This window comes from Oncorhynchus mykiss, chromosome 24 (genome assembly GCF_013265735.2).
Source record: "Oncorhynchus mykiss isolate Arlee chromosome 24, USDA_OmykA_1.1, whole genome shotgun sequence".
NCBI classification, from domain to species: domain Eukaryota; kingdom Metazoa; phylum Chordata; class Actinopteri; order Salmoniformes; family Salmonidae; genus Oncorhynchus; species Oncorhynchus mykiss.
In genome coordinates this window covers 27,309,646-27,332,342 of record NC_048588.1, presented here as the reverse complement: position 1 = coordinate 27,332,342, position 22,697 = coordinate 27,309,646, and the positions used below count along the sequence as shown (strand labels likewise).

Below are 22,697 nucleotides of genomic sequence, written 5' to 3'. Positions count from 1 at the left end.
GAGGAGGGTGTTCTGTTTGTCCAAACGCTCTGAGGGTTGTTCTCATTTAGAATTTGTAAAACAGAAGTGTGTTTGTTACAGTATCGAGGGCCAGTGGGCATTACTAAGTTGTGCAGATGTTTGAATTTCTAAGAAAGGCTGTTGTGTTCAAGTCCAGCTCCATGTCAGGAACCTCTCTTTATGGTTCTATTTTTACACAGGGCTTAGAGGTTTAAATACATTTATTTGAAAACGACATGCTTGTCTCTCTTCTTTTGTATTTTATATTGCAATGAGTCACTATCAATTATTTACTGCCCACTGATGATAAACATTTCATACACAAAGATTGCACTGAGACGAAAATGATCTTGAAATGACAGTATAACTTTAGACAAAATGAAAACTATTTTTAGTCATTGTATTTTTAGTCAACTGTTTTATTATAAATAGTAATAATACTGTGCTTGTACACAAGACATTGTGTCATATCATTCTGTCAAAAAAGACAGAAAAACATTTCAAAATTAAGGAACCCATTGGAAAGAAAAAACACTTTTCTTTCTGTTACAGACAAATGTACAACTGACCGCTGAGTGCTTGTAGCAACCTTTGATCTGTTGAGACATTCAGCTACCATTTAGTGAACAGACGGACACGGTGTTCCTATAAGATATGTCATGTAGTAACTTGACTAAAACATTGAAGAAAGTTTAAGAATAATGTTGAAGAATTGCTTAGATACTTTAGAGAGAATAAATAAGGAAATGACGTAAACACCACACTATTGATCTTTCTGTTTTTGCAACAAGAAAAACTAAAAGACAAAAGACCAAAAAAACAACAAATGATTTGGCTTTGTAATTCTTCATAAGTTTTTTTGTTTACTTATTTTTTCCCTTGAATCAATCTGCTCCACATGGACTTGGAATGACTTCAATGGTTCACAATGTGCGTCCCACCTTTCCCTGTGGCTTTGCTATTATAGCAGTACTGACGATGTTGGTGGTTGTTGTTGCTGTTGCTTCTTTGTTTTGGACCTGGAAGCCTCCGTAGGGACATACTCAAACGTGATTCAAATGTTTATACAGAATGTTCTTAAGACACAAGATCTTATTTGATTCATCTGTTTGATGGCGTCGTCGACTCTGAGGTACGTGATATTGCACTTCTGGTCAGCTGGGTTGGTCTGTGGTGAGGTGGTCCTGGTTTCTCATGTGTCTCTTGGTCGTGAGTCTCGTGACCTAACAGGCCTCTATGAGGGGGAACTGCACCCCTGGATGGATCAGCCCTGTCGCCCATCAGAACCCCTGAGTCCCCCCTCCCTCCTCCTCCTCCTCCTCCTTCACCTGGGACTTTCCCAGAAGTCACCCCTGACCCCTAGGAATCCCTCTAAAGCTACAAGAGATCAGAGTTATCAACAGAACACAGTGAGAGTTCAACGGATTGTTTAAAAACACTGAGCATTTAACATAATGAAGGGAACGGAACAGCTGTAGTATACATTACAGGTCTGTTTATGATGATATGTCAAAGCTTCCTCTTTGAATGGCATATGTATTTTTTACACGTTTGTTTGTTTGTTTGTTCCTCAGTCTATGTTTGGAATATTGTGTTCATGGACAAAACATATCAAATAAATGCAACGTATAAACGTATAATAAATCCACAAGAAAAGCCTGTTATTTTTTCCATCAAGTAGCTTTCATTCAGAGATAAATAGAATGAATCTGTATTCATTTGGCCCTACGGCAAACATGTCAACAGACTCACAGCTTTAAGGCCGCTAGTAAGTCCGTTACTATACAGTCTGGTTGTGCTCTTCCACAGACCTGACTTGAGGATTTTTTACCCCAACCAGGCCTCTGCTCCTGGGCTGTGCTGTGGGTCTATGTGGGCTAGTCCTCCACGGTCCTCCTGATCAAAGTTGGCGCCCAATGTGGGGTAGACCACATCACAGGCAAGGGAATGTACCCAGTGGCATCTCTGTCATTCTCTCTGTCATTCATCAACAGACATGAATCAAAGTTCATGTGTTTCTTTGTTTTGGCCTTAAATTCCTCTCTATCAATGTCATTTTATCTATAATCCCTCTTCCATTATTATCATCAAGTGTGAAGGAACAGATCACTGTTGAGGGAATAGATTACATAAAGAGCCCCATCAGTCTCAACATATGCAGTACACACGTCCCTCAACCGAGACTGGGCTGGGCCGGAGGTGGAGACTGGGCTGGGTCAGAGGTGGAGACTGGTCTGGGCCAGAGGTGGAGACTGGGCTGTTGCAGAGGTGGAGACTGGGCTGTTGCAGAGGTGGAGACTGGGCTGGGCCAGAGGTGGAGACTGGGCTGGGCCGGAGGTGGAGACTGGGCTGGGTCAGAGGTGGAGACTGGTCTGGGCCAGAGGTGGAGACTGGGCTGTTGCAGAGGTGGAGACTGGGCTGGGCCAGAGGTGAAGACTGGGCTGGGCCAGAGGTGGAGACTGGGCTGGGTCAGAGGTGGAGACTGGGTTGGGTCAGAGGTGGAGACTGGGCTGGGCCGGAGGTGGAGACTAGGTTGGGCCAGAGGTGGAGACTGGGCTTTTGCAGAGGTGGAGACTGGGCTGGGCCAGAGGTGGAGACTGGGCTGGACCGGAGGTGGAGACTGGGCTGGGTCAGAGGTGGAGACTGGGCTGGGCCAGAGGTGGAGACTGGGTTGGACCAGAGGTGGAGACTGGGTTGGGCCAAAGGTGGAGACTGGGTTGGGCCAGAGGTGGAGACTGGGTTGGGCCAAAGGTGGAGGTGGTGGGGGGTCACTTAGAGGGGCAGATCCTCAGGTGATCTCAGGTCTCAGATAATGAAGGGCACCTAAAAGGAAAAACAGAAGAGAATGAGACTAAGTTATGAGTTGTCCTCAATTAAACATAAAGAGGGTGATGATCACTGACAGAGATAAAGAGTGTGTGTGTGTGTGTGTGCGTGTGCGTGTGCGTGCGTGCGTGCGTGTGTGTGTGTGTGTGTGTGGTCTAGAGAGGGGAAGTGGGCAGACTTGATATCAGTCCCATTGAGACTGGGTTAGGCTTGACACTAGAGGCCTAGTACCAGTGAATCTGGGACAGAGTTCAATACTGCTTCCCCAGTTGACCTCAGCAGGCCCACACCACGCACCTGTTTCTAATTGCCGCCCTGCCAGAGGATATTAGGATCCTTCCAACCCCCAGAAAATACCTTTTCCCATTTAACAGACCTAACCACACACGGGTATCCAGTCTCTGTGATTAATGACATCAAGATGTAGTCCCTCTGATGGGTGTGTGTGTGTGTGTGTGTGTGTGTGTGTGTGTGTGTGTGTGTGTGTGTGTGTGTGTGTGTGTGTGTGTGTGTGTGTGTGTGTATGTGGGGGTGTGTGTGTGGGGGTGTGTGTGTGTGTGTGTGTCTTTTCTGTCCACTTACATATTTCTTAAAGATATTTCATTAAGCATTTACTTCTCTAGATATTAGGTGAAATATTCCCTCGATACCTGCAGTCCTTTTCAAAGCCGTGGCAGCCATCTACATGGACTGGTGTCTTTGCTTTGAAGGGTGAGGTTGCTGCGAGGTCGAGGGACTGGCCTGATTGGGTGACCCACAGAGGGAAATTGAAAACTGCAGGGTACTCTAATCACTGCTGAACGCATGTGGATGATGTCGGTTTTTGAGAGTTACATGAAGGTTTGTTTGATGTCAGAGTTAACCTTAGTGTAATGTTAATGTGATCTGAAGGGCCTCCTCACAGTTAAACAAGCCTCCCATAAGGAAACGATCCAGGAGACACTATCTTACAGTATTAGTACGGTTTCATAGGAATGAACTGAATTGCTGACAGGCGAGGTGAGCTACAGTCTACTAAAGGATAGATATGTTCCTACATACTCAGTGTTACTTCAGAGATAGGATCAAACAACTTATCCTGTCTGAAACCCTGCTGTTTTCATTGGATGGAAACACGTAATGTGAACACTGCTAGAATCCTATCAACACATCTTCTTTGTAAATGTATCGGTGCATTAGACTTAAGAGCGGTGAAAGGTTAAGGCAGCTACAGTTGATATGATTGGAGAGAGATCTTCCTAAGTGTTTAAGTGGTAATAAAAGTGAGAGATATTGACCTTACTTTGTCCGTGGTACTGCCCATACTGGTAGGAGGCCACAGGGTCCACGCTGTAGGCAGGAGCGCTGTAGGAGGACGGGCAGTAGGACTGGGAGTTGGGCAGCGAGGGGAGACTGGGGATGTTGGTGACACTGGACAGGCCCTCCAGACCCTTGATGTGCTCCAGACGCTGGGAGCAGCTGGCCCCCATGCCCCCAGGGGGCTCCAGGCCTCCTGTCAGGGGGGAGAGGGCATAGTCACTCTGGGGCTGGTGGGGCACCCCACCTGGGTTCAACAGACCCATCACCTGGAGAGAGAGGGAGGGAGAGGAAGGGAGGATGAGTGTTATTGATGTGACGTTATTGACGTTCCATTCAGATAGGTGGTTAAGTGATTTTGGCACAGCTTGGTGTTAGGTATCATCCCAACCCCCATCTATAACACATTCCAACACACCCTAACTCAGACAGGAAGTTATCCTCCACTGACATCAAAACCCTTCCACCAGGCCTTCCCAGACAGGCAGAGATAACTCCACAGAGGAAGAATTAACCAATTTGTCTCAGAACTCCACTTATTTGGAAATTCCCTCCTGTCGCCGCTCCAAAAAGCAAAGGATGAGATAAAGACTTATCGCCAAAGATGTCCCAACACAGATAACGTGGTAGACCTTTAGAAGCAGAGAGAAAAACCTCTGGACCATAACAGACAAGCTGCAGACAAACAGGCTAGGATTTGACCTGTTATTGATTAGCTGCCCGATAATCGAATTTAGGGGAATATTTCTTGGCGAGCGAAGGACGGAAAAGAGCCGTAGGGTATCGTTATAGAGGAGGTTCAGACAGAACGAGGCGATAACAAACCCTCACTAACTTTATCTGGATGGATAAAAAAGAAAGTTCAACAAAGTATATAATAAACAGATAATTGCTGTGACTCGAGATCATCTCACTGAAAAGATATAACCCCTACGTGACCACTTTAAACCTCCCTACCTCTAAATGCATCAAATCCCTCTAAACAGAGACCTGTAGCCTCTGTCCATGTCCTAATGAAACGCAGGTTCGCTGCATGTTGGGCTCTTCTGGCCCTATAAGTGACATATTATTCTACATCCACACACACAGATGGTCCCGCTTAAGTCATTTCCCAGGCAGGGGACAGAGGAGCCCATGTTGATTTTGAGAGGGGAGTTGTGTTTCTCGACCCCAGTAACATTTTCCCAAAAAATGACCTGCGTTTTGGAACACTCTGGTTAAACAGAAGAAGTATATGGACAGATGGCGTGGTCGATCTCTTCAAGAAACTACAGCTTTCAAAAATGCTATACCTCTCTCTTTCTCTCTCTTTCTCAATCTCTCTCTCTTTCTTCTATCCTTGTCTTTTTAGCGTGACATGCTGGGCTTCGCCGGGGTGTTCCATGTTGGAACGTTGCTGTGTCCAGCGGCCCCTAATCAGCGTGTCCAGGAAAAGCCGGACAGCAGAGGAGAGCCGGGGAAGAATGTCAGAATGGGGGAAGTCTGAGACGTACAGGACATTCCTGCTTCTCTCATACAATATAACGTATGTACAAATAAATTAGGACTTGACTTTCATACTGAGGAATGTGGAGACAAGAATGCAATCATGAGAAGCCTCCCTGGAGGCTTAACGGTTTGTTTGTGTGCGTGTGTGTGTGTGTTTCCTTGATTTCCCAAGGTAGCTGCGTATGGACTGCGTAAGAGAGGGAGGTGTAGATAAATGGAAAGAAAGTCTTAACAGAGATTCAAGGAGGGGGTAGTTTCCCATGAACCTTAAAACACACACTCGCACACATACATTATGGTTGTCATACAGAAGCCCTGTCCGTGGAATCTTGACAAACACCCTAGAAGAGGACGAGGTGTGTTCCTTACAAATGGAAAACATGTGAGGATCAGGCACCCCATTTATCAGGGAGAGAGAGAGAAGAGATGAGGAGTGTTCGATTTGTAGAATTGTGTATTGTGCCAACATGTATCAAAAGTTCTCTACATCTTGCATGCAAATAATAAGTATCAATCCATCTTAGTTTCTACATAGAGTAGGCCTAGTTGATCTTCGACATACAGTCTTCATAACCATTTTATAAATTAAAGACCCATCCAATTTAAGTCAATTCATAATTTAAACTAATGAGGACTATACATTCCTACATTCCACACACGTACCAACAAAATGTAGCTAGCCTGCACCAATTATATAGGTAACAAAACATGGGGAGTAATCTACATAAATTACACACATAATTCAATGTATATTCGGTAGTCATCCATTTGAACACTGGAGCCTTGATTTATTACTGTGCCAAAGCACAAGGATCTTATGTGAGTGTTGATGGGCCAAAGCACAAGGATCTTATGTGAGTGTTGATGGGCCAAAGCACAAGGATCTTATGTGAGTGTTGATGGGCTAAAGCACAAGGATCTTATGTGAGTGTTGATGGGCTAAAGCACGGGAAGATTCAGAGGCAATGACGAAGAGACTGGAAGCAAAAGTATATTTGCCCTACTGCAACAGAAGAATACTGAATATTGTCTAAAAATATTTAATATTTGGAAAAGTTTTTCATTAAAAAAAAGCAGGCCCGACTGAGGTGAAGTTAGTGCCTCTACAATGACTGGTAAGAAATGACGAGACTACAATAAAAATAAATATAAATAAAAATTGATAGACGATATCTCCCCTCCTTATGACTTAGCCTATTCATTGTCATTTATATCAATTGAACACATTTCAGTAGATTAAACTGAACAAAATAAATGTCTCATAAATTGACAACAAGTAAAGTTCATCAATAATATCAAACATTTCAAAGATTTCCCTTTCCCACCATGTGATCTGTCTAACCATGCCAGCCTCTCCAGTCATTCATCCTTCATGTCCATATTGTCACACTCTCTAAAGTGACCCTGAAGCACTGGTGTGTGTGTGTGTGTGTGTGGGTGTGTGTGTGTGTGTGTGTGTGTGTGTGTGTGTGTGTGTGTGTGTGTGTGTGTGTGTGTGTGTGTGTGTGTGTGTGCGTACGTGTCTTTGTGTGTGTGTGTGTGGGGGGGGGGATCTGACTTTGAGCAACTGAAATCTCATTTTCTGCTTGTTAGGACAGCCCTTAATGTTTAGGTAAAGGGACGACAAGCCTCATGCCTGTATAATTGGCCATAATTGTCTTTTCAGTTTTAATTTGTCTCATCTTCTCCTCATTCATTTGTCCTCCCCCGTGTCTGTCCTCTGTCCTTTTCAAGTCCTTTCACTCCACCTCACACCCACCTCCACCCCTCCCCACCTCCTGACATAGATAAAGAGTATGAACTGTGTGTGTGTGTGTGTGTGTGCGTGTGAGTGTGCGTGCGTGTGTGTGTGTGCGTGCGTGTGCGTATGCGTGTGTGTGTGCGTGTGCGTAGCTCTGTTTGACTCACCTGTGAAGAGAGGCCATTGCTGATGGCAGGGTTCATGGGAGGGCCTCCTGACGAGAGGAAGCTGTCGGAGTAGCCTGAGAAGCTGTGGCGTCCAGAGGCCAGGCAGTAGGCAGACCCCCCATCCTGTCCTCCCCCTCCTGAGCTCTGGTGGTGGCCTGAGGACGGGGAAAGGGGCTGGGGCCGGTGCAGCGTGCTGGCCTGCTCCGACACCACTAAGGGAAGGACAAATAGAAAATAAGAACTTACCATTTACATATATATATTGTCTCTCAATTGACCGATTATTAAAATGTAGTCAATATTTAGCAGTACATGACTTTGCTAATCAAGCTCAAGGGTCTGAACTCTGAGAGCAATAGCTGTATATGTGAAACACACAGGGAGTTGTTTAGCATGTGGCCTTGTTTACAGAGTGTCCCACCTTGTGATATGGATGTAGGGGGATACGGGCTGTCAGACAGCTGATAAGGTGAGAGACTGGACATGGCAGAGGGCGGGAAGCCCCCAGGGATCAGGTGATTGAAGGCCATGAGCTGACTAGCTCCAGCCTGCTTCCTCCACCGGGCTCTTCTGTTACTGAACCACACCTGGGGGAAGAGGAAAACATGACATGAGATCTTACATTGTCTTAAACATACATTCCCATATATACAGTGCATTCGGAAAGTATTCAGACCCCTTTATATTTTCCACATTTTGTTAAGTTACAGCCTTATTTCAAATTAATTAAATGGAAAAAATCCTTAGCAATCAAGACAGAATACCTCATAATCACAAACCTAAAACAGGTTTTTAGAAATGTGTGCAAATGAATTAAATAAAAACAGAAATACCTTATTTACATTAGTATTCAGACCCTTTCTATGAGACTCGAAATTGAGCTCAGGTGCATCCTGTTTCCATTGATCATCCATGAGATGTTTCTACAACTTGATTGGAGTCCACATGTGGTAAATTCAACTGATTGGACATGATTTGGAATGGCACACACCTGTCTATAAAAGGTCCCACAGTTGACAATGCATGTCAGAGAAAAAAACAAGCCATAAGGTCGAAGGAATTGTCCGTATAGGTCTGGGGAAGGGTACAAAAAAGGGTACGATAAACCTTCTGCAGCATTGAAGGTCCCCAAGAACACAGTGGTCTCTATCATTCTTAAATGGAAGTTTGGAACCACCAAGACTCTTCCTATAAGTGAGCGCCCAGCCAAACTGAGTAATCGGGGGAGAAGGGCCTTGGTCAGGGAGGTGACCAAAAACCCAATGGTCACTCTGACAGAGCTCAAGAGTTTCTCTGTGGAGATGGGAGAACCTTCCAAAAGGCACCTAAAGATGCTCAGACCATGAGAAACAAGATTCCATGGTCCGATGAACTCTTTGGCCTGAATGCCATGCGTCACGTCTGGAGGAAACCTGGCACCATCCATACTGTGAAGCACGGTGGTGACAGCATCATGCTGTGGGGATGTTTTTCAGCAGCAGGGACTGGGAGACTAGTCAGGATCAAGGGAAAGATGAACGGAGCAAAGTACAGAGATTCTTGATGAAAACCTGCTCCAGAGCGCTCAGGACCTCCGACTGGGGCAAAGGTTCACCTTCCAACAGTACAACAACTCTAAGCATACAGACAAGACAAGGCAGGAGTGGCTTCGGGACAAGTCTCTGAATGTTCATGAGTGGCCTAGCCCAGACTTGAACTGGATCGAACATCTCTGGAGAGACCTGAAAATAGCTGTGCAGCAATGCTCCCCATCCAACCTGACAGAGCTTGAGAGGATCTGCAGAGAAGAATGGGAGAAACTCCCCAAATAAAGACGTGTCAAGCTTGTAGTGTCATACTTAAGAAGACTAGAGGCTGTAATCACTTCAACAAAGTACTGAGTAAATGGTCTGAATACTTATATAAATGTGATATGTCCGTGGGTTTTTAGTTATAAATTTGCAAAAAAAAACAACAAAAAAACTGTTCTTGCTTTGTCATTATTGGGAATTGTGTGTAGATTGATGAGATAAACATGTTTTTATTTTAGAATAAGGCTGTAATGTAACAAAATGTGGAAAAAAGTCAGGTGGTCTGAATACTTTTGGGAAGGCACTGTATTAATGGTTAATGACTGTAATTTGTGCATATGTGTATATCTCTCTCTGTGAGTCAATATGTTTTTGTCTGACTGCATTTTTTTAGTTTCTGATTTCCAGGTATTGTGTGTGTGTGTGTGTGTGTGTGTGTGTGTGTGTGTGTGTGTGTGTGTGTGTGTGTGTGTGTGTGTGTGTGTGTGTGTGTGTGTGTGTGTGTGTGTGTGTGTGCGCGCGTGCGTGTCTAAACCCTGTGTGTTATTGTCTGAGTGTTTGTGTGTGTGTCGGGGTCATGTGTTCCTCTCCAGACCTGCCCATGTGACTCCTGGCTGCAGCCAACAAGGCTCTCTCTATCTCCACATCTCATGCCTCACCACAGGAATATAATTTAAACATAGCAACACAACACAATTTACATGGTCCCCTCCCCCCCTTTAAATTCCTCTAACTATAAATTAGCTCTGATGGTCTTATTTCAGTCCTGTTCCATAGGCATAAAGTCACCCAAAGCTTCAAATACTGTAGTTAATGAGAATAAGAAAATCGTATGTGAGGACTGTGTTTGCCTCAAAACTAATCTATTACAACTAACTCTCACAGTCTCACTTCAGGATTAAACGTTCATCTATAGTTGAAGTCGGAAGACTACATACACCTTAGCCAAATACATTTAAACTCAGTTTTCACTATTTATTGACATTTAAACCAAGTACAAATTCCCTGTCTTAGGTCAGTTAGGATCACCACTTTATTTTAAGAACGTGAAATGTCAGAATAATAGTAGAGAGAATGATTAATTCCAGCTTTTATTTCTTTCATCACATTCCCAGTGGGTCAGAAGTTTACATACACTCAATTAGTATTTGGTGGCATTGCCTTTAAGTTGTTAATTGTTTAACTTGGGCCAAATATTTCAGTTAGCCTTCCACAAGCTTCCCACAATAAGTTGGGTGAATTTTGGCCCATTCCTCCTGACAGAGCTGGTGTAACTGAGTTAGGTTTGTAGGCCTCTTTGCTCGCACACGCTTTTTCAGTTCTGCCCACAAATTTCCTATAGGTATGAGGTCAGGGCTTTGTGTTAGGTGTTAGTTGTGCAGAGGTGAGAATGGAGTCAGGCGCAGGACACAGAACTGAGTAAAAAATGACAAACTTTACTCTGGAAAAATAAATCCACGCAGGGATCATGAACCCTAACACAGAAGATCCCACCACAAACGGACCAAGCAGCGTGGCCAGGAGGAGCAGACATCATGGACATGGAAGAAATCATGTCCGGAAAGGATCGCCTTCCACGGGAGCAGACGGAAGCAGCAAGGGAGCATCAACATCGACCCCGGGGTTTGTAACCACGACACAAGCACGAGAGGCACATGGGGTGGTTGGCGGAGCCAGGTTTCAGACCAGAGCCAACTCCCCGCACTCGCTTTGAGGAGCGTGTGACCGTTCAGGTACCATGTTCAGGTACCATGTTATGCGGTGATACGCACTGTGTCTCCAGTGCGCATTCACAGCCCGGTGCGTTCGGTGCCAGCTCTCCGCACTTGCCGTGTAAAAATGAGCATCCAGCCAGGATGGGTTGTGCTGGCTCAGTGATCCTGGTCTCCAGTGCGCCTCCTCGAATCAGGATATCTTGCACCGGTTCTACCCACTGTGTCGCCAGTGCGCCTTCACAGCCCAGTGCGTCCTGTGTCAGCGCCCCGCACTTGCCGGGCTAAAGTGAGCATCCAGCCAGGACGGATTGTGCCAGCTCTACGCTCTAGACCTCCAGTGCGCCTCCACAGTCCAGTACGTCCTGTGCCTCCTCCCCCACTCGCCCTGAGGTGCGTGTCATCAGCCCGGGGCCACCTGTACCGGTCCCACGCATCAGGCCTCCAGTGCGCCTCCACAGTCCAGAGCTTCCGGCGACAGTTCCCAGTCCAGAGCTTCCGACGACAGTTCCCAGTCCAGAGCTTCCGGCGACAGTTCCCAGTCCAGAGCTTCCGATGACGTTTCAAAGTCCGGAACCTCCAACGACGGTCCACGGTCCGGAACCTCCTGAGACGGTCCATGGTCCGGAACCTCCTGAGACGGTCCACGGTCCGGAACCTTCTGTGATGGTCCATGGTCCGGAACCTCCAGCTCCATGGCCGGAGCCTTCTCCTGCGCCGATGCCAAGTCTAAGCACGGCATCCAGTCCAGCTCCAAGGTCAGAGTCTTCTTCTGTGTTGGTGCCCAGTCCAGGCACAGTGTCCAGCCCGGGTCCATGGCTGGATGAGCGGGATGAGCGGGTTCTCCGATGCTGGAGGATTTGTGGGATGAGAGGGTTCTTCGTCCCGCACCTGAGCCGCCTCCGATGCTGGAGGATCCGCGGGATGAGAGGGTTCTTCGTCCCGCACCAGAACCACCACCGACACTAGACACCCCCTCTAACCCTCCCTTTTGGTTTCAGGTTTTGCGGCCGGAGTGCACACCTTTGGGGGGGGGGGGGGGAGCTGACCATAGAGGCAGCTGTTTATCGTTGTCTCTGATTGGGGATCATATTTAGGTAGCCTTTTCCCACCTGTTGTTTGTGGGATCTTGTTTTTGTATTGTTGCTTTTGAGCCCTACAAGGCTGTACGTTCGTTTGTTTGTTTCTCTTATTTGTATTTGTTGCTGGTTCTCATTCAAATAAATGATGATGAACCCAAATCACGCTGCGCCTTGGTCTACCCATTTCGACGAGCGTTACACTTTGTGATGGCCACTCCAATACCTTGACTTTGTTGTCCTTAGACCATTTTACCACAACTTTGGAAGTATGCTTGGGGTCATTGTCCATTTGGAAGACCCATTTGCGACCAAGCTTTAACTTCCTGACTGATGTCTTGAGATCTTGCTTCAATATATTCACATAGTTGTCCCTCCTCATGCAGCCATCTATTTTGTAAAGTGCACCAGTCCCTCCTGCAGCAAAGCACCCCCACAACATGATGCCGCCACCCCCATGCTTCACGGTTGGGATGGTGTTCTTTGGCTTGCAAACCTCCCCCTTTATCCTCCAAACATAACAATGGTGATTATGGCCAAACAGTTCTATTTTCGTTTCATCAGACCAGAGGACATTTCTCCAAAAAGTATGATCTTTGTCTCCATGTGCAGTTGCAAACCATTGTCTTTTTTATGGCGGTTTTGGAGCAGTGGATTCTTCCTTTCTGAGCGGCCTTTCAGGTTATATCGATATAGGACTCGTTTTACTGTGGATATGGATACTTTTATACCTGTTTCCTCCAGCATCTTCACAAGGTCCTTTGCTGCTGTTCTGGGATTGATTTGCACTTTTCGCACCAATCCAACAATTGTTTACAGACAGATTATTTCACTTATAATTCAATGTATCACAATTCCAGTGGGTCAGAAGTTTACGTACACTAAGTTGACTGTGCCTTTGAACAGCTTGGAAAATTCCAGAAAATGATGTCATGACTTTAGAAGCTTCTGATAGGCTAATTGACATAATTTGAGTCAATTGGAGGTGTACCTGTGGATGTATTTCAAGGCCCACCTTCAAACTCAGTGCCTCTTTGCTTGACATCATGGGGAAATCATAAGAAATCAGCCAAGACCTCAGAATTCTTTTTTTAGGCCTCCATAGGTCTGGTTCATCATTGGGAGCAATTTCCAAACACCTGAAGGTACCACGTTCATCTGTACAAACAATAGTACGCAAGTATAAACACCATGGGACCACGCAGCCGTCATCCCGCTCAGGAAGGAGATGTGTTCTGTCTCGTAGAGATGAACGTACTTTGGTGCGAAATAACAATTTTTATAAGAGGACACAGTCTTGGAAATCCGTGTTTTTGTGCACCATGATGCTAAAATCGATTTCCTATTGAACATATTATTATGTTATTTCTTATTTGTTTTTGAAGTTACAAGCCTGAAACCTTGTACATAGACTTCTGACACCCTGTGGAAGCCATAGGAATTGCATCCAGGGAGCTATTTTACAACATGACCTTTCTCTTGCATTTCTAAGAGGATGGTCTCTCAAAAAACAAAAATTCTGGTTGGTTTTTCTTTGTATTTTCTCCTAGCATATCTATTGTGTTATATTCTCCTATATTATTTTAACATTTCTACAAACTTCAAAATGTCTTTCCAATGGTACCAATTATATGCATATATCGTCTTCAGGGCCTGAGCTACAGGCAGTTTACTTTGGGCACGCCATTCAGGCGGAAATTGAGAAAAAAGGGGCATAGCCCACTTATGGGAAATCCCGCTATGCCCTCCGACAAACCATCAAACAGGCAAAGTGTCAATACAAGACTAAGATTGAATCCCACAACACCGGCTCTGACACTCGTTGGATGTGGCAGGGCTTGCAAACTATTATGGACTATAAAGGGAAGCACAACCATGAGCTGCCCAGTGACACAAGCCTAGAAAATGAGCTAATTGACATCTATGCTCGCTTTGAGGCATGCGACACTGACCCACTCCAAATCGTATACTGCCTCAACAGATCCACAGATGATGCGATCTCTATTGCACTCCACACTGCCCTTTCCCACCTGGACAAAAGGAACACCTACGTGAGAATGCTGTTCATTGGCTACAGCTCAGCATTCAAAACCATAGTGCCCTCAAAGCTCATCACTAAGCTAAGGACCCTGAGACTAAACACCTCCCTCTACAACTGGATCCTGGACATCCTGAAGGGCCACCCCCAGGTGGTAAGGGTAGGTAACAACACATCTGCCACGCTGATCCTCAACACGAGGCCGCTCAGCGGTGCGTGCTCAGTCCCCTCCTGAACTCCCTGTTCACCCATGACTGCATGGCCAAGCACAACCCCAACACCATCATTAAGTTTGCCGACAACACAACAGTGGCCTGACAACCGACAACAATGAGACAGCCTATAGGGAGGAGGTCAGAGACCTGGCAGTGTGGTGCCAGGATAACAACCTCTCCCTCAATGTGATCTTGACAAAGGAGATTATGTGGACTACAGGAAAAGGATGGCCGAGCACACCCCCATTCTCATCAACAGGGCTGTAGTGTAGCAGATTGAGAGCTTCAAGTTCATTGGTGTCCACATCACCAATGAACTATTATGGTTAAAACACAGCTGCACCATCGAGAGCCTCCTGACTGGTTGCATCACCACCTGGTATGGCAACTCCTCAGCCTCCGACCTGCTAGGCACTACAGAGGCTAGTGCGTATGGCCCAGTACATTACTGGTACCAAGCTTCCTGCCATCCAGGACTTCTATACCAGGCAGTGTCAGAGGAAGGCCCTAAAAATTGCCAAAGTCTCCAGCCACCCTAGTCATAGACTGTTCTCTCTGCTAACACAAGGCAAGGAGTACCGGAGCGCCAAGTCTAGGTCCAAAATGCTTCTTAATAGCTTCTATCCCCAAGCCATAAGACTCCTGAACAGCTAATCAAATGGCTACCCTGACTATGTGCCCCCCCCCCCCATTTTTACGCAGCTACAACTCTCTGTTTATATGCATAGTCACTTTATCTCTACCTACATGTACATATTGCCTCAATTACCTCGAATAACCTGTGCCGCCGCACATTGACCCTGTAACGGTACCCCCTGTAAATAGCCTCGCTACTGAAATCTTAAGGTTAGGCATTAACTGTGAATGGTTTTGGTCAGGGTTAAGGTTTGGGCAAGGCTTAAAACAAAAAGCAACTTTCTATCGCTGTATTCAAACTTGCAACTTTTGGAATAAGAGGCAGATGCTTACGTCCATCCGCCTCCCCGTCCACAACACCCTAGAAAAAACGAAACCTACTTGAACGTAACAGCGCTCACTGTTGTCCCTAGTGGCCGGGTCCACATCATCACCCAGCATCTTCAGACATGGATGGACGTCAAATAGTGACTTGTATCACGTGTGACCTGGCTTATCCATTCACAGGGACAGAGAGGATAAATGAACCCATCCATATCAATAAATTAACATTTAACTCAAAGGCCCCCTTCTCATCTGAACAGTATGGGGGGGATGTGGTTGGCTGCTACTGCTGAGAGTCGGTGTTGTGTGACTGGCGGAACTCATGCTGATTCCATATGTAATACCCCCATGCTGGGCCCAGTACAGCCTCCATACGGGAGCTGTTGTGGGGAATTTTCTGGGCCGTAGATCAGAGCTGGGCCTGCATATTGGACCCCTGGGAACACAGGATGAAGGGGCAGGCCAGAAATGTGTCTGTGTGTGTGCGCGCGCTCGCGCGTGTGTGTGTGTGTGTGTGTGTGTGTGTGTGTGTGTGTGTGTGTGTGTGTGTGTGTGCAGTGCGTGTGGATGTGTGTGATGTGTGATAAAGAGTGTGTGTACCTGAACTCTGGCCTCTGTTAGTTTGGCCCTCTGAGCCAGCTCTTCCCTCGTGTAGATGTCAGGGTAGTGTGTTCGTTCAAAGGCTCTCTCCAGCTCATCCAGCTGTTCGGCCGTGAAGGTGGTTCTACTGCGGCGCTGCTTCCTCTTCAGAGGCAGGTCTGGTTCAGACTCCACATCCGACCCCTCATCTGAGTGGCTCGCTGCTCCAACAGACAGGAGATGCACAGTTAGGGCTCTCATGGTGTTAGTACAGTATCATTATCACAGTTAACAGTTACTGATGGTTTTTAGAACTAGATTCCATTAGTCAAGTCCATCGTTGTAATTAATAATGTGTTCACAACTGACTGGACTGGTTTATAGAAAAGTACAAAAATAAATAAATCAGTCTTGAAAACACATTTTCAGTTTCTTATTCTCCTGACTACAGTGATCAAATAGAATGCAGGGAGACCAATAGGGAGAGCCGTCTAGCAAAAGAAGTGTAGTGATTCAGAGTGAGAGTGAAGAACAGAAGGATGAATCCATCCATCCACTTGAAGTGTGAACTTGTTTGCTTTCTTTTTTGCCACATGCTATCTGTTTACATAAACCTCTTCAGAGGGGCCACCACCACCCCTCCCAACGCTCCCCATCTCTCCCAATGTTCCCTCTTGTCTTGTGCACCAACAGACTTCCATTCATAGGGGAATTCTGTGTGCTTTTATAAATAATCCCACAGGACAAGGTTCCCGAGGCGTGGCGGCAGTGGGATTGAGAGGACTAAGCGCCACACAAAGGCCTAATTTTGATCCAGGGACCGTTCGTTTTTTAAGGGGGGAAAGGGGGGTCAGTGACGGCTAGAGAGAGAGTGTCGGGGGGAACCTGCATTGTCTACAGTTGCAGTCTTCCTGGAGCCCCAGTAACAGTTGGGGATGGAGAGAGGGACTGAGCAGCAGCCCCCCATACACCCCCCTCCACACCACTTGCAGGTGCATGCTGGTCTTGTTTGCTCAGAGAGAAACGCTGGCGCTTTAAAAGCTAATTCAGCAGAAGAGGCAGTGAATTGACGAGGCTCTCTAAAGCTACGGCCCAGTGGTAACACAGTGGTAACGCAGTGGTAACCTAGGGCAGGGCCAAGCCAGACAAACAGACAGACCCAAGGGCAGGGAGACCCAGACATCAGAGACTCTCCTCAGGCCAGTGTCCAACGCCCCGCTTTCCTATGTCCCTCAGTGTCCTTGCGTCTGTCACTGTGCATAAAGCATGCAAAGGCATGTACATTTGTACTAGAGCTGGGCCATATGGACAAAAATCCTTGCCTGAATTGGCCAAATTGAGGCAATATTAATAAATAGAAAGATACGTTTATAACATTAATGTGCACCACAGTTTTTTTTATTATCCTTCAAAGCCGTTTTCATACCACAATTTCAAATAATTTCTGAGTAACAATTAAGAACCTTACAGCAATTGTTTTAATTTAAAATGATCAAAAATATACAAAAATTGCTTCTTAAGCCTGTCTGGGAGTGGTCTAGCTGTTATTGGTAGACAGGTTCAACTTCACCCCACCAAAACAGACTGAAATGTCCTGCAATCTTTTCTAACAGCTCCAACAGTAAAAGTAATATTCCAACCTCATAGTGAGAAAATATATACAGTGCCTTCGGAAAATATTGAGACCCCTTGACATTTTCCAAATGTTGTTATGTTACAGCTGTCACAGCTCCTCCTCTGCAGTGCAGGGGCGGTTCCTCCTGCAGGCAGAGGAGGGTCGTTAGTGATTGGAGTCACCTGGGCTCTAAGTATTTAAACTGTGTCACTAATCACTTCTCTCTCTCTCCCCTCCTCCAGGTATGAACCTGTTTTGTTTGTTCTGTTGTAGTTTTGCATAGTTTTCACTCAGTCATTCACACACACAGATTCATGCATCCATGCACATTACATACACCTTACATTATGATACTTCCACACCTCATTCATTTTTCTTAGTTTAAAGTTAATAGTTTGTTTACAATAAAGAACCTTTTTAATTGGCCTATAGCTGTTGTTCGCGTCCCCTCATTTTAGCCACAGGCTATGAGCCGACCTGTGACACAGCCTTATTCTAAAATGGATTGATTAAAAAAATCCTCAGCAATCTACACACATTACCCCATAATGACAATCAATTGAATTTACCGCAGGTGGACTCCAATCAAGTTGTAGAAACATCTCAAAGATGATCAATGGAAACAGGATGCACCTGAGCTGAATTTATTCAAAATTAAATGTACATAAGGATTCAATTTTTGAGACTCAGCCTCAATTGTTGAGACTCGAAATTGAGCTCAAGTGCATCCTGTCTCCATTGATCATCCATGAGATGTTTCAACAACGTGATTGGAGTCCACCTGTGGTAAATTCAAACGATTAGACATGATTTGGAAAGGCACACACCTGTCTATATAAAGTCCAACAGTTGACAATGCATGTCAGAGCAACAACCAAGCCATGAGGTTGAAGGAAATGTATGTAGAGCGTCGAGACAGGATCGTGTCAAGGCACAGATCTGGTGAAGGGTACCAAAACATGTCTGCGGCATTTAAGGTCCCCAAGAACACAGTGACCTCCATCATTCTTAAACCACCAAAACTCTTCTTAGAGATGGCCGCCCAGCCAAACTGAGCAATCGGGGGAGAAGAGCCTTGGTCAGGGAGGTGACCAAGAACTTTATGATCACTCTGACAGAGCTCTAGAGTTCCTCCGTGGAGATGAGAGAACCTTCTAGAAGGACAATCATAGCTGCAGCCTCCACCAATCAGACCTTCATGGTAGAGTGGCCAGATGGAAGCCACTCCTCAATAAAAGGCACATGACAGCCCGCTTGGAGTTTGCCAAAAGGCACCTAAAGATGCTCAGACCATGAGGAACAAGATTCTATGGTCTGATGAAACCAAGCTTGAACTCTTTGGCCTGAATGCCAAGCATCACGTCTGGAGGAAACCTGGCACTATCCATACCGTGAAGCATGGTGGTGGCAGCATCATGCTGTGTGAATGTTGTGTGAATGTTTTTCAGCTGCAGGGACTGGGAGACTAGTCAGGATCGAGGGAAATATTAACAGAACAAAGTACAGAGAGATCCTTGATGAAAACCTGCTCCGGAGTGCTCAGGACCTCAGACTGGGGCAAAGGTTCACCTTCCAACAGGACAACGACCCTAAGCACACAGCCAAGACAACGCAGGAGTGGCTTCGTGACAAGTCTCTGAATGTCCTTGAGCAGCCCAGTCAGAGCCCGGACTTGAACCCGTTGGACTTGAGCCCATCCAACCAGTCCAGGTTGGACGCTCCCCATCCAACCTGACAGAGCTTGAGATGATCTGCAGAAAAGAATGAGAGAAACTTCCCAAATACAGGTGTGCCAAGCTTGTAGCATCATACCTAAGAAGACTCAAGGCTGTAATTGCTGCCAAAGGTGCTTCAACAAAATACTGAGTAAAGGGTCTGAATATATCCAGATTTTGTTTGTAATAAATTTGCAACAATTTCTAAAAACCTGTTTTTGCTTTGTCATTATGGGGTATTGTGTGTAGACTGATGAGGGGAAAAAAGCTATTTAATAAATTTAGAATAGAATTAGAATAAGGCTGTCACGTAACAAAATGTGAAAAAGGGGTCCAAGGGGTCTGAATACTTTCCTAATGCACTGTATGTCACGACTTCCGCCAAAGTCGGCTCCTCTCCTTCACCGGCTTTCTAGCCATTGCCGCTCCATTTTTCATATTTCCATTTGTTTTGTCTTGTTCCATACACACCTGCTTTTCATTCCCTAATCACACTGCATGTATTTATCCCTCTGTTTCCCTCCATGTCTTTGTGTGAAATTGTATTTATGTTATGTGGGTATTGTTGCGCGTCATACTTTTGTCTATTGTTCCGTGTTTGGGCACATTTATGTACTTTTGTGCTTTCGTTGGACCGGAATAAAAAGTGTGCCTGTTCACTACACTCTGCTCTCCTGCACCTGACTTCGCCTCCAGTACACACCCTTAACACTGTATATATAAACCACAGTAAAATCACGTTTTTGACTGCACTGGGCCTTAAACTACTACTACTAGTTTGATGGTTGTACCACCATCAATTATCCTATTAACAAGCCCCCATATTAGCAAACTTATTTCATTTCAGACTTCACATTTCTCTAGTATAGGCTACTTATCATAATGAACGACATCAGCAAAATGCCTGCGATAAGTGATTGGAATGGTCGCTGTTGATCATTTTCAGTTTATCGTCTCAGCACTGCTTTGTACACACACACTCTCTCTCTCTCTCTCTCTCTCTCTCTCTCTCTCTCTCTCTCTCTCTCTCTCTCTCTCTCTCTCTCTCTCTCTCTCTCTCTCTCTCTCTCTCTCTCTCTCTCTCTCTCTCTCTCTCTCTCTCTCAGACAGACATTGAAGTGGTCAATGAGTAGAAGCTTCAGCTTGATTGAGATGGTGTGATATGAGACTTGACAGCTTTTGTATGTCTACTATTCAAGTTAAAGTCAGATCAGTTGTAATACTACTGTGTACTCTGTTCTGAAGCGTGTGGGCTGGTTTCCTACCAGGCAGTTCTAGTAGGCCTTTAGCTACTTCAGAACAGAAGTTCATTGAGGCTGGCGCGCCGACTTTGTGTTACACTTAATGAATTCCCTGGAGCGGAGGGGAAGTTTTTGTGCAACACTGTATTAGTTCCCCCTCAGAAGCAACAATAAAATACAAGAAAACCCAAATAGCTTGGGGCTCCTCATGTGAAACTGATCCACTCCCCCCTCAGTGCTTTCCATTCTCAACACCCATGGCAGTAGGATGCATTAAGAGCAAATTGGTAAAGAAATATTAAACAATGTGAGAGAGGGGGAGAGAGAAAGAGAAAGGGTAGGGGTTGGGAGAGATGTTGCCATTGGGTATTTGGGGAGAATATTCTATTTTGCACTTCATCAGAATGCTACCACTTTCTATTTCTGTTTACATTCACAGATACAGGCCATTCATCTGCTCCCATCCACACTAAACAGAACCAAGATGTAAAACCTGTTGTGGTTAAGACCATTATTACAATGAATCAAGTGAGAAACTACAAATGTATTACCTCTAACAGCCTAATGAATTTTTCACTCTGTGAGCATCTAGTATAACAAATCTTTTAATTCCTGACTTCATAACATCCTCAAGCCACATACCTAACCAAACAACAAATGCAAAGACATATTATTGAGAGGAGGAACCAAGGGGTGGATGGATTTCTTTTAGGTGGTGGTAGTGGCTGGTGGGGTAGGAATTTGGGGTGTGGAGGAGTTGGAGTGGGGGCATTATTTGAAACAGAATTGCTGGTGAAAAACAATGAGGAGCCTTTGTAGCTTCAGTTCCTGGAGGCTCATAGGGAATGCTTAGTTTCCCCACAGTTACCAGCATGCAACAGCGTTCCAAAGAATTTCACAGGGATTTAGAATCTGGGAATGCCGAGTTGTTATAAAAATCCTTAATTACTTTGGAATTACCTATCGGTTATGACTAGTCTGCTTTGGGGATCCTAGGGAACGTCTTTCAAACGAAGTGTCAGTATGGCATCTCTTGGAGGTTTGCAGTCGCGTCTTGATATACTCTCATGTGACAAGACTATTTATACTCTCCCCCATCTCTCTCTGTCCCCCATCTCTTTCTCTCCCCAGGTCTCTCTCTCCCCATCTCTTTCTCTCCCCCATCTCTTTCTCTCCCCAGCTCTCTCTCTCCCCATCTCTTTCTCTCCCCATCTCTTTCTCTCCCCCATCTCTTTCTCTCCCCATCTCTTTCTCTCCCCCATCTCTTTCTCTCCCCCATCTCTTTCTCTCCCCATCTCTTTCTCTCCCCAGCTCTCTCTCTCCCCATCTCTTTCTCTCCCCCATCTCTCTCTCTCCCCCATCTCTTTCTCTCCCCCATCTTTCTCTCCCCCATCTCTTTCTCTCCCCAGCTCTCTCTCTCCCCAGCTCTCTCTCCCCATCTCTTTCTCTCCCCCATCTCTCTCTCTGCCTACTCTGTATCTCTCCTTGTCCCCATCTCTCTCTCTCTGCCTACTCTGTCTCTCTCTTTCTCTCCCCCATCTCTTTCTCTCCCCCATCTCTCTCTCTGCCTACTCTCTTTCTCTTTCCCTCCCCCATCTCTTTCTCTGCCTACTCTGTCTCTCTCCTTGTCCCCATTTCTCTCTCTGCCTACTCTCTCTCTCTTTCTCTCCCCCATCTCTTTCTCTCCCCATCTCTCTCTCTGCAGACTCTGTCTCTATCTTGCTCTCCCCCATCTCTCTCTCTGCCTACTCTCTTTCTCTTTCCCTCCCCCATCTCTTTCTCTGCCTACTCTGTCTCTCTCCTTGTCCCCATCTCTCTCTCTGCCTACTCTGTCTCTCTCCTTGTCCCCATCTCTCTCTCTCTGCCTACTCTGTCTCTCTCCTTGTCCCCATCTATCTCTCTGCCTACTCTGTCTCTCTTCTTGTCCCCACCTCTCTCTCTGCCTACTTTGTCCCTCTCTTTCTGTCCCCACCTCTCTCTCTGCCTACTTTGTCCCTGTCTTTCTGTTACCATCTCTCTCTCTCTGCCTACTTTGCCCCTTTTTTCTGTTACCATCTCTCTCTCTGCCTACTTTGACCCTCTCTTTCTGTTACCAAACTCTCTCTCTGCCTACTTTGACCCTCTCTCCTCATCCCCACCTCTCTCTCTGCCTACTCTGTCTCTCTCTTTCTGTTACCATCTCTCTCTCTGCCTACTTTGTCCCTCTCTCCTCGTCCCCACCTCTCTCTCTGCCTA

General features: G+C 45.8%; 1 protein-coding gene across 7 annotated transcripts in view; it reads right to left on the bottom strand.

The window, feature by feature from the left end:
* Window positions 1–401: 401 nt before the first annotated feature.
* LOC110504114 (paired box protein Pax-3-like) overlaps window positions 402–22,697 on the bottom strand; it is a 40,269-nt gene continuing 17,973 nt past the window's right edge. For 4 of the 7 annotated variants that reach the window (XM_036961688.1, XM_036961685.1, XM_036961689.1 and 1 more), the window contains exons 5-9: window positions 15,913–16,112; window positions 7,940–8,105; window positions 7,519–7,730; window positions 4,109–4,391; window positions 402–2,823 (exon numbers count right to left, since the gene is read on the bottom strand). In XM_036961688.1, coding sequence (XP_036817583.1) covers window positions 2,789–2,823; window positions 4,109–4,391; window positions 7,519–7,730; window positions 7,940–8,105; window positions 15,913–16,112 — 896 coding nt within the window. In that variant the 3' untranslated portion in view covers window positions 402–2,788. The other 3 variants (XM_036961690.1, XM_036961686.1, XM_036961692.1) reach the window with 2 other exon arrangements.